Source organism: Notothenia coriiceps, unplaced genomic scaffold, assembly GCF_000735185.1.
Source record: "Notothenia coriiceps isolate Sejong01 unplaced genomic scaffold, NC01 NC01_scaffold00022862, whole genome shotgun sequence".
NCBI lineage: Eukaryota > Metazoa > Chordata > Actinopteri > Perciformes > Nototheniidae > Notothenia > Notothenia coriiceps.
Genome location: NW_011355563.1, coordinates 179,238 through 192,610, shown reverse-complemented (window position 1 = coordinate 192,610; position 13,373 = coordinate 179,238). Strand labels below are relative to the sequence as shown.

Sequence of the window (13,373 nt, the reverse complement as noted above, 5' to 3'; positions counted from 1 at the left end):
AGGGTCTAAAATGGCCGAACACATGAGCATCTCCTTTCCAGTAACCCTCTAAGGAGCCGCTAGCTGTTAGTGCAAGCTAATCGATGCCTGTCCGCGATCACAGGAAAGGGCAAGGGCATTAAATGAATGCACATGCAAAATATAAAAGGAAAACAAATGGCTGGGTTAAGAGCCAGGCATTCAGAGGAATACTTTCTGTGCAGAACATGTGTGCTTCTTTCAGCAAGACTGAGGAATTGTAATAGCATCCCTGGGGTCTGTGTGCATATGAGCAGCAGTGTGATGTAACGGTTCACTTCTATAAATATTATTTCATTCAGTTAATTCACATCATTTAAATCCTACAGACAGCATTTCCCGACTAAACAATAGCCTTTGTCCCGTCAGCAGAACCTACAACCCTTACCATATGTACGGAATAATGGGACCATTTGTTTTGTGTTGATTACATTTGGCATAGCAAGGCTAAAGGCAATTAAAGAACCACCAAAGTAAAAACACATTTAAATTCAGTAGCAAGTGGTTACCGTGAATGCCATATAACATGTATAAAAAAGACCAAATACAAATCTTTAAAAAAGAACACTAATTTAATACGAGATGTTTGGAATGTTTTGTTTAGGTCAGGCATGTTGCTTCGGTTGATGTAAACAGGAAGAGTCACTGGGTTAGCTGTGGTTTTCAACTTAAACCCCCCCCCCCTTTTTTTGTCATGCCTACAACCTATATTTGTTTTAATATTTCACAAATTAATACCATTTAAAGAATGCCGAATTAACAATTGGTTGTTCCTTTTCCTGATGCACCCAAGCTTCAGAAGGCTATTACTGGATTAATTTGATACTAAAATATTATGATTGTTAGGCACCTTCTGGACAATAAGAACTTAATTTACATCATGATGGCTAGCCACCTAATCTTTAATGTGCCAATATCCTATCACTACGTCAAGAAAAATACATTATTGCACGGCTTTAATGCTGCTGTTGTCTCATTTTAAAAAGGCACGCCCGGTTACAGTATGTGCATGAGTGGTGAAGAAAAGCATCTGTTGACATGAGCTGATGGTTTCCACAGTGCAACAGTTACGCTCATATGGTTGTTCAATCTCAAATAGGGAGCATTAAGATGAGTTCTGAGGACGTGGCCACAGAAGAGCTCTGGGTGTTGTATCCAGTGAGTGTCTCTGGAAGAGAGTGTGTGATGGCTCAGTTGCCAGGGCAGCAGCACAGGTGACAGAGTTGTCACTGGACTCGGCTCAAAGATGAGGGCTAAAAGTAGCGTCGGAGCACAGCTGAGCTTGCTGCAGCCACAACACAGGACGTACACCATCTCCAAAACAGAAACAACCACGTGGTATCTTCATTACTGCTTTGGACACATTGCACTTTGACGTCTGGTCAGGGAGATGCCTTGTGGCCTTTAATTAAAATATCTCTGTACAAGATTTCAATACTGCCCCTCCGTTGAGCCCTCCTGTCAGAAAAAGACCTGGGACTTCCTGGGTAGGCATATGAGTTTGTCCAAACCAGGAGTTATTACCTTCCACGGGAGAATCACCATCGTCAACTCAGACAAACAAGCTACAACAAACTTCCTGTTAGACCATGCCTTGTCATTTCATTAAATGAACCGCTACATCAAAGTAATACGTGTTCAAGTACAGGAAGGCACAGACTTCCTACTAACGAATCCTCTGTTTCTACTCAGAAGGCTGCTCACGTCATTTGTCTCTTCCCACTAGAGGAGAGGGGGGGGGGAAAGGCACAGGAAGACACCAGAACAATGCACTGAAAGCAGGGTATTGCAATTGAATGTGCCCAGTCCCCTATCACAATGAACCTTTTCAAACTGCCCCCCCCCCTCCCCTCCTTTCTATGTGATATTTAGAATAAAGAAACGTTCAATATCTCTGATGGAATGTGACTAAATTCAGACACTGCAAATTAAAGGAATTGAACAGTATGGAAACAATATTAATTTAACGAAAAAATACACAATAGAGATATTTGAACTGTAACTGTTTACAAGCACTCAAGAAAACCATTTGATGAAATCTTATTTGGCCAGGAAATAAAAAAATGTGTTCACACTGTAATAAATAGGTACACTTTTACCTTGAGCTGGCAGCCCATTTATTTTTTCTTTAATATCATTTGGAATGACAGTAAAAATGTTGGGAGGGCATGATTTTTCTTATCATGCACATATAATGTTTTACAAGATTTCTCTCCAATTCACACCCAAATAAATTTAAAAAAGACAGGTTTCTTGCTTTTTCATTTAGGAAATAAAAAAATTCTCAGAATACTGAATTTCATAGTGCTATTAAACAAACAAATGAGTTTGATCTCTTAAGTTTTTAATTGTTTTATTTTGAAAAACTCAAAAAGTAATACATTAAAGCAGCGTTAGGTGGGGTTGCCTGTCTAGCTGGAAAGCAGTGGGAAAGGGCGCAGTCCTGGCCTCTGCGCCAGCTGTTCCAGCTCTGAATACTGTCTATTTATACAGCAGCAGATGGCAGCTAGTGCTTCGCATGCCGACAGACTGTCAGTGACAGGAAGGAATGGACAGATTTCAGCCGCCCAACCTTTCTGCCGAACTCTTGGCCAAACCATACATTGATCCCTATGCACAGACACTGACAATGCGCTTGATGTGAGCAGCTCACGCAGACGCACTGAGTTTAGAATAACAGAGACTAAAGAGAAGCTTCTAGAAGCCAACAGACAGAGAAAACATGCCAAGCCAGCAGGACTCCATTCAGAAGCCAAACAAACACAGAACTACAACAAAGAGATAGGGATATCAGACAGCCTCTCAGGTGATGACATGGGGGGTTAAACCCACAGGGAATACATAACTGGCATGAATTCAGAGCTGAAATAACAATAAATATCTAAAGCACATGCCAATTGCTACCAAGTTTAATGGCTGGTTTGTCTGGACACATCCCCCAACATGTTCAAAGAACATATTTGTTGTTTGCACCTCAATGGTAACATTAACAAAATGATACAGGATACTTAGTCAGGAGTTCAGCTGTTTTCACAGCTCGAGCGGCAACGCTTCTCATGGATCAGCTCCAAGGAGGATATTCTCCTCTTTGCAGGTGCTGCCTCGAAAGATCAAGGGACTTTCCAGACACATCCTGTGTCATGGAAAGCTAGTAATACTTCCCCAGCTTGAGACGTGTCTGCTATTTAACAGTTTGAAAATAGCACTTCATCTATTGACCATTCAAACTTGCCTGTCAACCTTTTCACAATTACACATGAAGAAATAAAACTGCTTTTGTATTTATAATAAAGCAATCTTTCCATAGCTATATCTATATCATATCAATGTTAAACTTCTCTGCAAAGAGAGATGCTGATTCCAACTATCTATGAGTTTAAAAGGAGTGCCTTGCTTTTAAATATTATCCATTGCTTGCTTGACTGTAATTATTCAATTCATAAAGAAGTAAAAGGCATAACAAGAAATACGGGAAACTTGACTTGCATTAAAATGTTAATCTGTACATTTAGAAAAGTTGCATTTTTATTGTGTCAGATGTGTCTCTCAACAACATACAGACCATCATATGATCCAAGCATTGTGTTGAAACTGTGCCGGCGAGGCTGTTCAGACAAGGGAAATACAGAGGCCCTTACATTCACTGCTTACAACAGGCACCCATTTTACAGAGCAGTGACCTGGATTCCCTCAACTAGCCTCCACTCAGACACTGAAGTCCCGCTTTAAATGCTCTCTGGCTTTATATAAGCTCCATGACATCATGGAACAAGGATCTGGGAACATCTCGGATAGTTTATGTTCAAAGCCCATCTTTAAATTTAAAACAAAAAAATATATATATATAGAAGAAGAGGCATCACTTGTTTGACATTATCTGTGAAGCTAGAAAACATGAGTGTGGCCTCAAGCAAATGTCAGATGACTAACACCATTTATCCAGCAATTTCCTTGTGGAGGATGTTAATGATGCGTGGAACCGTGGTTCTGCGTGTGACGCGTATGTATTAATGTGTATGTGTGTATACTCTGAATTAGCTTCATTGTATTCAAACATAGCATAAGACAGCTCCATATTGGAGCAGCAGAGGATTCCAGAGTCCCGTCTTATTAATTAAAGTTCGAAAATTAATATACCGCCAACCCCTCTGATTTCTTGCTCATGAATAATACAAAGTGAACATCATGCCCACCACTAAGCTACCCGTGCCCAGACTGCAAAGCTCTCCAGTTTGCCTCTGAATTCAGCCCTCAGACTGTGGGAGGAAAACAAACAATATAGTCTGGAAAGAGTTTTCAGTCAAGGCACAAAAACTAAAATGCATTCACTTTCTTGAATGTGGGAAAGTCCAGCCATTACACCCAACTTGGGCAATGAACCAAAGAGTCGCTTAAGAGGAGCAAGACAGGAGTAACAAAACTTTAACGCACCATCCCCTGAATGCATCACCAAGAATAAATGAAGATAGATATGCGAGTACAATCTGATTTTCATAACTTCATCAGTATAGGTCAGATTCAATAGAGTGGTTGAAAAGATCCTCCTCTAAAAGGAAACCAGGCATTATACAGCAACCTTATCTATCATGTGACTAGGGCAGGTACTCCTTTCAACTTGTGGCTCAACTACAGTCTTTATAATCTTCTGCACATGCCCAAAAAAGCCAAATGGGCACACTAATACGCACATTCCTAATCCAATAGGAAAACATCAGCTGTTGATACTTTGTTCAAACAGGCAATTTCTTTATCCATTACACTAATGTGGTTCTATTGTTAAACTGAGAGACCTTTTAGGATCTGGCTGAATTGTATTTCAGAAGCCTAATTCAGCGGTGCATGGTTCCACTTTGTCATGTGAGTGAGCGCGGGTGGTTGGTCTTTTATTTCTGGTAATATTACTAACATTAATGGATTTGTGTGGTCTGGATCCCAGCTGCCAATGGAAGCAGAGCTCCCTGGGAACACCTAATTTGAGCATCAATATACTCTACAATATTATATAATATTTTTCTGAAAGGTTTTATGTCAACACCTTATTTAATTTAATAATGGTTCTGAAAACAAGAAATCAAAAGTAACTCTCTGCTATTGAGACTTGCATTGATGTCTTCCTGAAACAAGTGAAACAGCATCATACATTTAGAAACCTTCTGATGCCAGTGATAGATGTCTTTTATATAATAAAAAAAAAGATGACATTGGTTGCAGTAGGCATTAACTGCAAGACAATGACAACACATGAACTGAAGTCATAGCTTTGCTTTTTCTTAAATGTTGGTCCAATTGCATGAATGCCATTAATCCCCCTACACCAATATGAAGGAAATCTTCATCATCTCTAGCTGGGCGACTGTATTTGATGCTGCCTCACGCTGTCCTACACGTGAACAGTGCTCGTGCACAACTTTGCTGCTGTGGCTGCGTTTACATCACCCCTCCCCCTCAAGTCAGCGCGATGCCACCCTCCCCTCTGATATCCCACATTTTCTGCAAAAGGCTCCATCAGTTTTTATCACACTACCATGGAGAGTGGGTTACAATAAAATGAGTGGAGGAAAAACTGAAAACAACCTCACATTCATCTGTAGCTTGTATGCTACGCGGAATCCTCTTTTAAGAAAACAATTGGGTCACAGATCTGACATAAGATAACTTTATTCTACATTAAGCATTGACACTGATACAAATATTGTGCGTTTATGCTTAGAACTAAGACAACCTTTTGCATCAGTTTACTGCTAGATAAAGAAAGACTAGGCTTCTATAAACAACATATATTTATGTGGCAGCAAAGTCAACTTAAAGGTGGGGTATGTAATTTATTTCAGAAACACTTGTTATATTCCATGGAATGCTCTTAACATCCCGATAGCAATGAATATATTAAATGCTTTGACAATAAATACATAAAACTATGTCATCTGTGGAAGCCGTAGCGCTGTAAAAAGCACGACCAATCATCTGAGCCGGCCCGGCTAAAATAACTGGATGGCCTAGCTGCCTGTCAGCCTTCCATCTGTGCACAAACTTATCTCGTGCCCTCATTGGTCATGTGCGCGTTCGTGTGTGTTGGAGGAGGGGCTCTGTAAGGAAGTCTGAAGGAAGAGGGAGATTTTTTCCGGTTGTGTATTTTCAAATTCTAGCGCACTCGAGCTGCTTTCTCCACAATTAGATACCCCACCTTTAATTTTATCATGTCGATCGAGCAAGACTATTATCCAAGGGTAGTAAGTGAATATACCTCAAGATTATTTTAAGATACTGCTAAAACATTTATTCTTTCAATGATCAAATGATTTATTATTTGCTGAAGGGGGTAAGAGATATTTCTTCACTAAAACTCTACTTTTGGTTCAACAATTTTGGGGCCAGAGATCTCCAGCAGTGGAGGCTCGACCCACCTCACTCATGAGGTCATGGGTTTTTCATTGGTTTTCATGATGTACTGTTTATCGTCACTAATAATACCTTTGTTTAAAAACATCTGTAGCTGATTCCTCCAGCCCTTAGATGGTAAAAGGAGAACAATGCCAACACATTCAGCAGTTACAAACACTCATTGTGAGTGTACAGCTTTCTACCGCCGTTTGATATTCGCAGATGTTTTGATACCGTTACAAAAGTACGTTTCTATCAATTTTGAGGCCCTAATTTGACATTATTAAAATGTCTTCAAAAAGGTGTTCCCAAAGAAGAGCTTTCGCCGTTTGACAAATCAATGCAGCAATAAACCAAAGAGGATGGAAAGATTCTTATGCTAACCATGTGCAGAAGGGGAAAACAGAAGCTAAAAACGGAAAGGGTCATGAAGAGTCAACATTTAAGTTGCAGAGTAGAAACCACAAGTGGCTTGGTCAGCAATTACAGCAATTCACATTAAGAACATTCCAACCTACAGACTATCCCTATTAGGCAATGCCACATTGTGGTTTCTTATTCCCTTTAAAACACTTAATGAAAAAGGATTCATTGCCAATGGGAATGCTAACGGGGGTTTGTGAAACAGTTTAATAGGCAACATAAACAGTATTAATACAATTTGAATTCATGCATTTATGGCTTATTAAACTGAATTTACTTGAAGAGAATTTCACCAAAACCAACCATAAATATTTTATCAGCATGTTTCAATTTTGTTGAAGAAATAAACTCTAATAACAGAATAAAAGTCATAGACAACCTGATATTCCTACCAGACCCACATATTTACCTTTACCTATGGCACTCAACATGAGCCCAAACCAAACAACTATCATTAACTGTCAAACCTCGGCATCATTCACATCTTGACAGACTGCGACCCGATCACAGTTCGCTGCCCTGTAGCAGCACCAGGTTAGAAATGAACAGGCAGAAAGACATGACTGAAAGTAAACAAAAGCACATGATGTTATGAAAAGAATGTAAATGGAGGAAGTAAAAAACTTGTATTTATTCATTCATTCATTCAAGATGCGGTTTTGCAGCAGAAAATAAACATTGCTGTTGCCTTGACTACAGAGCAAGAAGATGACCACAGAGGATATGAAAGCGATATGAGATGTGAAAGTGCTGTATGACTCATAAGATTATTGTCTGTTCTTCATTATCATTTGACAAAGTGACACAGAGGTCCGACATGCTCTCAATATCAATAAGGTTAAAGTCCAAATCAAGTGTGTAACAAAGTGACATGTTGGTTATTTTCTGTTTCCGTTACAGGTAAGTGTACAAAAAACTGGCTTAGCTGCAAGCCATGCACTTGCGCCTCTGGCCTGAAATTCCTCAGGCACAGCATGAGCAGATCACGATACGGACATCTGCCTGTCCTCCCTCCTCATTACGGTCAGTCTGGAATGTGAAAGTGCTGCATGTGTGCAAATGCGTGTTGCTCACAAACTATCTCAGCATGAGGGGATAAGGAATGTAACACCCTGAGTTGGTGTGCGTTGCTTGTGTACACCTACAAGGGTCACTGGGATTACAGCAGCAGGGCGTGGCGACCTGAGGCAAGACAGCAGATTACTGTCTCTAATCAGGTCAATCGTCCCTGTCTGCAAAGGGTTCAGCGGCAGGATAGATGATCATCCCTCAACCAGACCCCCATGATCCCCACTTGTCCTGTTAGCTTTCTGCTAGCGGTTTATTCAAACAATATGGGCTCATTGTCGGTTCTGCTGTGGTGATAGCCTCCTCTTTGCTGTAACTGACACTATAGGTGAGCCGATTCCTCCCTGTAGGGTTTTTGTAAGGTCACCGTCCACTTAGCTCAAACTGACGACACTCAGCACAATTCTATCTGAAAGGTGAATGTTTAATTGACAAAGTGACCTTTTGTTTGTTCTAGCATTAGTTTACGCTTAGCTTAGGGGGATAATATCGTGCACCATTCAACCAGTTCTGGAAAACATGGGTATAGGCTGGGTTGGTATCTATTAATAAAGCATTTATCTCCCATTCTGTAAATACAACTGATAATGTGGATGATAATGCATCTGAACGCAGGTTTGTTCCAATAAAGTCAATGTAGTGGTCTAACATATCAGGGGATCTGCTTCTCTTCGCACTGTACGAGACCTATCGCCCTTCTTTGGCCATACATTCATGCTGCTCATTGGCTGAGGGGCAACACAACACATTGGTTACATAACACTGGCCGAAGGCAGGCTTTGGGTGTCCTGCCGTTATTCAACATTCGGAGCACCAACAGTAACTAACGCAACAGCCCATCACGTCACCCATTTATAATTACATTAGCTCTGGTATGTTTAAGAGCTTCTAGTGAAAGAGGCCTTTACTTGTTTCAAACCTGCCTGCAGAGGCCTTGGACACATTTCATGCACACTGGATAATCAATTTGCTGCCCCTCTGCCTGCACACTATCCCAGACGACCCTCCGTGCATGGTGAACAGAGAGGAAGAGAGAGAAAACACATCCTGCCATTGCCCCCAGGCCCTCTCTTTCTCTGTGCCTCTGTTGACACACACGCACCAACATTTGCCCTTGAGTGAGTCGCAACAATAAGGGGTGTGTCATGGCCTCATACACACATCTGCAAACACCTGCAGGCTGACCAAGCAACTCCATAACACATCCCAGCTCTCAGTCTCATTCACATTTTAGCCAATCAGAGGGCATAAAATAATAAAAACCATCACAGGTAATGTATACACTGTGTTGTGCTAAAAACAATGGCACCATTGATTCAGATTAAAGCAGCATAATGTATAAAACATTGAAATTAAAAGAATGAATTTTAGCGGAGCAAAGATAAAGTTAATGACAACAATGGATATTTCACCTTTCATTGGAGAGTATTTGATACTTAAAATGGGTTTTTTGTTGAGTACAAAAAAACGTGTTGATAAGTTATACAGCTCTGGACAAATAAAGAGACCACTCCAAATGTATCTTAAATCTCAATCTCTGCATGTACGCCAGCCATTCCATTCCAGTGTCTGTTGAATTCCAACACAGAGAAATGTTGTCAGTAGTTTATAGAATAAAATAAAAACATTTCCTTTAAATCAAACATACCTATAAATAGTCAAACCGGAGAAACTGATAATGCTGCAGTGGTCTCTTAAATGTTTCCAGAGCTGTATATACACTGCCTTATATGGGGCAAAAGTCCATCTGTTTTGAAAACCAGTAATAAAGGAAAACACAAACTTGCCAAAGTCAAAGAAACATACTCATGCACAATTATTGAGAAATGTTGTTCAAATTAAACCATGACGTAATCTAGCCATAAAAAGTCATAACGGGTGTGCCAACAAATTAACACATTATAGAAACATTGAGCCCCTTGCAAACAATCTACTGATGCATAGTTTATAATAAGAAATGTACGTTGGCTTCGGTGGACTCTGATATATTAAAAAAATGCAGAATCACAACTACAGAAAGGTCACATTTTCTCACTTCGTATCACAAAGTCTCATCTGCATGTATGAACATGAGCATGTTGGAGCCACAAGGTACCATTCAACCTCTCAGCATCTCAATAGGACAGTATTCTCAGCATACCATCTGCAATGAAGTCCTGGTGAAGGGAGAGTATGGCCGCCTGCCAGCCTCCCTTTCTGCTCTGCAATCTGCCCATGTGATAGAGGTAGAGTAAGCAGTGCTGCAACCTCTTCCTCTCCCTCACTCACACACACACTCACTCACTCACTAAGCCCGAAAAAGCTGCATATTCTACTGCAGTTCTGCTCAAAACCACGAGTCACCCTTCAGCACTTCCTAGTGACTTTGGCATAATGAAAACCCAAGGATATGGAGTAAAAGGACTGGGGATTTGACACAAAGCTTCTCTTTGGTACAGTTTGAGAGATAAGGGGCATGTGAGCCATAGCTAGTAGGGACACTTGATCTTATGGAAGATTCATAAAGGCTTAGTGTAATGAGCCCGGTAAGACTGACAGACAAAAGTCGAGGCAAATAAGAGAGCTGGAAGAACAGGTTTCTGCCGTCACATGCTGTCTAGTTACTGGTTTTAAAATGTTTCCATGCTACTGTCGGGGAGATTGTACTCATCTGTCAGCTGGAATTGGAAATACAGCACAACCATGGAGCAAGGAGGCAGCTCGCACTTCACAGTACATGATGACTCAAAGTCACAAGTAGGCAGGTTGATCACAAGACTACAACCCACATTCAAGTCTTCTCTTTCTGCACTGCAAGTACACATTAATACATACAATTGGATTTGAGTGTATACTTCATTCGAGTACATCTATCTTTCTATTCACGAATGACTGACGCATTAAGCCTCTGGGCCTCGATTTAAAAATAACGCTTCAGAAACAAATCTGGTTGATTTATGACTCATCCATCTTATTTACTGATTGCAATAATGTGTTTTCAAGGTGACACAAATATACGACAAAACATATGAGAAGTTGAGTCATATTTTCCTTAATTTCAGCAGGCCAATAAATGTAACCCCGCCATTTGTTTTTGTGTGAAATGTACAGCAAAATAAAAAGCTGCACACAACATAAATAATAATTATGGCCATAACACTTGACACAACTCTACAAGTACTTTACAGCCGCTTGTATACACTGACTGGGAGATAAGACAATCATAAACTACAAAGTAACAGACAAATCCATTCTAAAACATGAACTGTGGGATAAAGCCTTGATGAATTGAAGGTATTAGTGGGACAGGCTGGGAGGCGACCCCTGGGTCTCTCAGTATTGAGCAACTCAGCGTTTCTCACACACTGAGACTCCTAAGGCATGCAGCCCCCTTCAGAGGAGGAGGAATTTCCCTCGGTAGGCCTTTTATTCCCTTTCAGGCTGTTTGTCCCCAACCGTCCACTATTCAGTTTGCTCATTCTGCTGTCCCCCGCTAAGAGGCCTGAAGGAAGACCACGTGGGTGCATGTGTGGTATACCAAACGACCCTCAGCAGACAGGCCTGCATACATTCAAGACATATTGTTTGGTTGTGTGCACGCCAGTAGACTTACTTGTAGTGTTGCCTTGCATGTGAATGATGCATTTGGAGTCCTTGCCCGTCTCCCTGGAGTTGAAGGGCCGAACTCGAACCGCAACTTTTACAGATGCCCCCGACATCTTTGTGGTTTAGAAACGACCACAAGTAAGATTCCTTTGGTATCTCTCCTGAAATAAAGACAGAAAAGAGATGTTTGCGTCCAATTTACAAAGAGAATATCTGTTTTTTAATAAACGAAGCAAGACTGTGTTTAAGGAAAGATACACTGAGAAAATGCAATACCCATTATCACATGATGTATATCAAACACAATGAAAGTCCACCCCTGCACATTTCCATTCATAACAGCATACAACAAATACGGCCGCTCCAAACCACTGAAGGGCTTTAATATTTTGTAAACAGCAGCAAATTATACATTTAACATCTAAAATAAGGATACATAGGGCAATGCATTTTATATATATATTGCAAAGCATATGCAAAATACGGTTATTGACAAATACAAGATATGAATAATGCATGTGATAATTGATATGCATACTCATAATAATGTTTTTTTTTCTAAAGACAACTTTCCAATGGGTTGACAGTCTACTGAAGCCTTACATCCCGTGGCCAGTGGCTACATTTGCCAATGTTTTTTTCATGTCCTTGCAGTCAGCCATACTTGCTAAAAAGCATACGCCCATGAAATTCTATCTACCCGATTTTGTGTGAGCTACAGTCAGGCAGTGAGCCGGGCCTGCCTGCTCCATCCAACTGGGTTCATTGTGTGCAGGCAAACAGCTTACATTTCCTCCTTTTTCTAATTAAATTCACCGATGTTAGGAAGTAGGCTAATCCACGGCGGCTGTATGTTGTGGAATAGTGCAGGGAGGAGTTGCATGCTTATTTAAGCAGCACAGACTCGACACAATATTCATGTTTGACGATGTTAACAGTGGGTGCAATGCTTTAAACGGCAACTATTATGTATAGTAACTGCAAGCGAGGGTTGAAACATGAAATGTTAATGACTTTGCGTTCTGTTTATGGCCGAGACAGAAGTAACCTCCGGTGTTTGTACAAAGGATATAAGTATCCAACCAAAGGCAAATACTATGATCGTAAATAAGTAATAGTATACGATTTGCAAATGATGTATGAATGTAAAACGTTTATCGGAAACAGGACTATGAAGCTATCGGTGCAAATACACTAACGTGACAGTAACGTTAGCTAAAACTGCTCACCAGCCACCGACAACTGCACAAATAATATTGTTATAACAACCTCATGCACTACAAACGTTACAAAATATAAATACATATATTAATCCATCGTTTTGACTCACGTTTGAAGACTTCACCAAGATAACACCACAGGACAGCGGCGAGAACTAACGCTAGCTAGCGGGCGTTTCAAGCTGTGTTGTTTTCTATCAAAATCCGCAAGCGCGAAAACTGTTGTAAAGTCCACTCAGGTGGAAATCACCCATTATAGCGGTATCCTCCGCCGGATGGACTGCTGCCGGCGACCCCTTGACGAGTTTATTTTCCAGTAGAGATTGAAAGGCGGACGTCTGATCTGAACAGAGGCGAAAAGAAGAATTGATGGGTTGCCTTGATTTACTGGAGAGATTACGTCAACTCCCTCTCGGCCACGCTGACTGACAGCCGGACAGGCCAATGAAAGAAGAGACAACGGTGACTAATGTATCGTAGAGCCAATGACGAGGCTCGGAATCGGAAAGGGGGTGGGCGGGGTTTCTTCTTTTTTTCCTGTCGTGACGCCACACTGCAGGATTTCTGCCCACCGCTCCCCGCACCGCTGTCACCGCAACACCGGGGTCACCGCGAAGAGCGCCGCCTTGCGAGCATTGCTTAGATAAATAAATGGTTTTGCCAATTCATTAACATCTA

The 13,373-nt window shown here is 40.9% G+C and overlaps 1 protein-coding gene across 1 annotated transcript in view; it reads right to left on the bottom strand.

Moving 5' to 3' along the window:
* The window catches only part of kif1b (kinesin family member 1B), a 62,668-nt gene extending 49,606 nt beyond the window's left edge, over positions 1-13,062 (bottom strand). Inside the window, 2 exon segments of the mRNA XM_010781172.1 lie at positions 11,483-11,636; positions 12,806-13,062. Coding sequence (XP_010779474.1) covers positions 11,483-11,588 — 106 coding nt within the window. The 5' untranslated portion in view covers positions 11,589-11,636; positions 12,806-13,062.
* Positions 13,063-13,373: the final 311 nt, after the last annotated feature.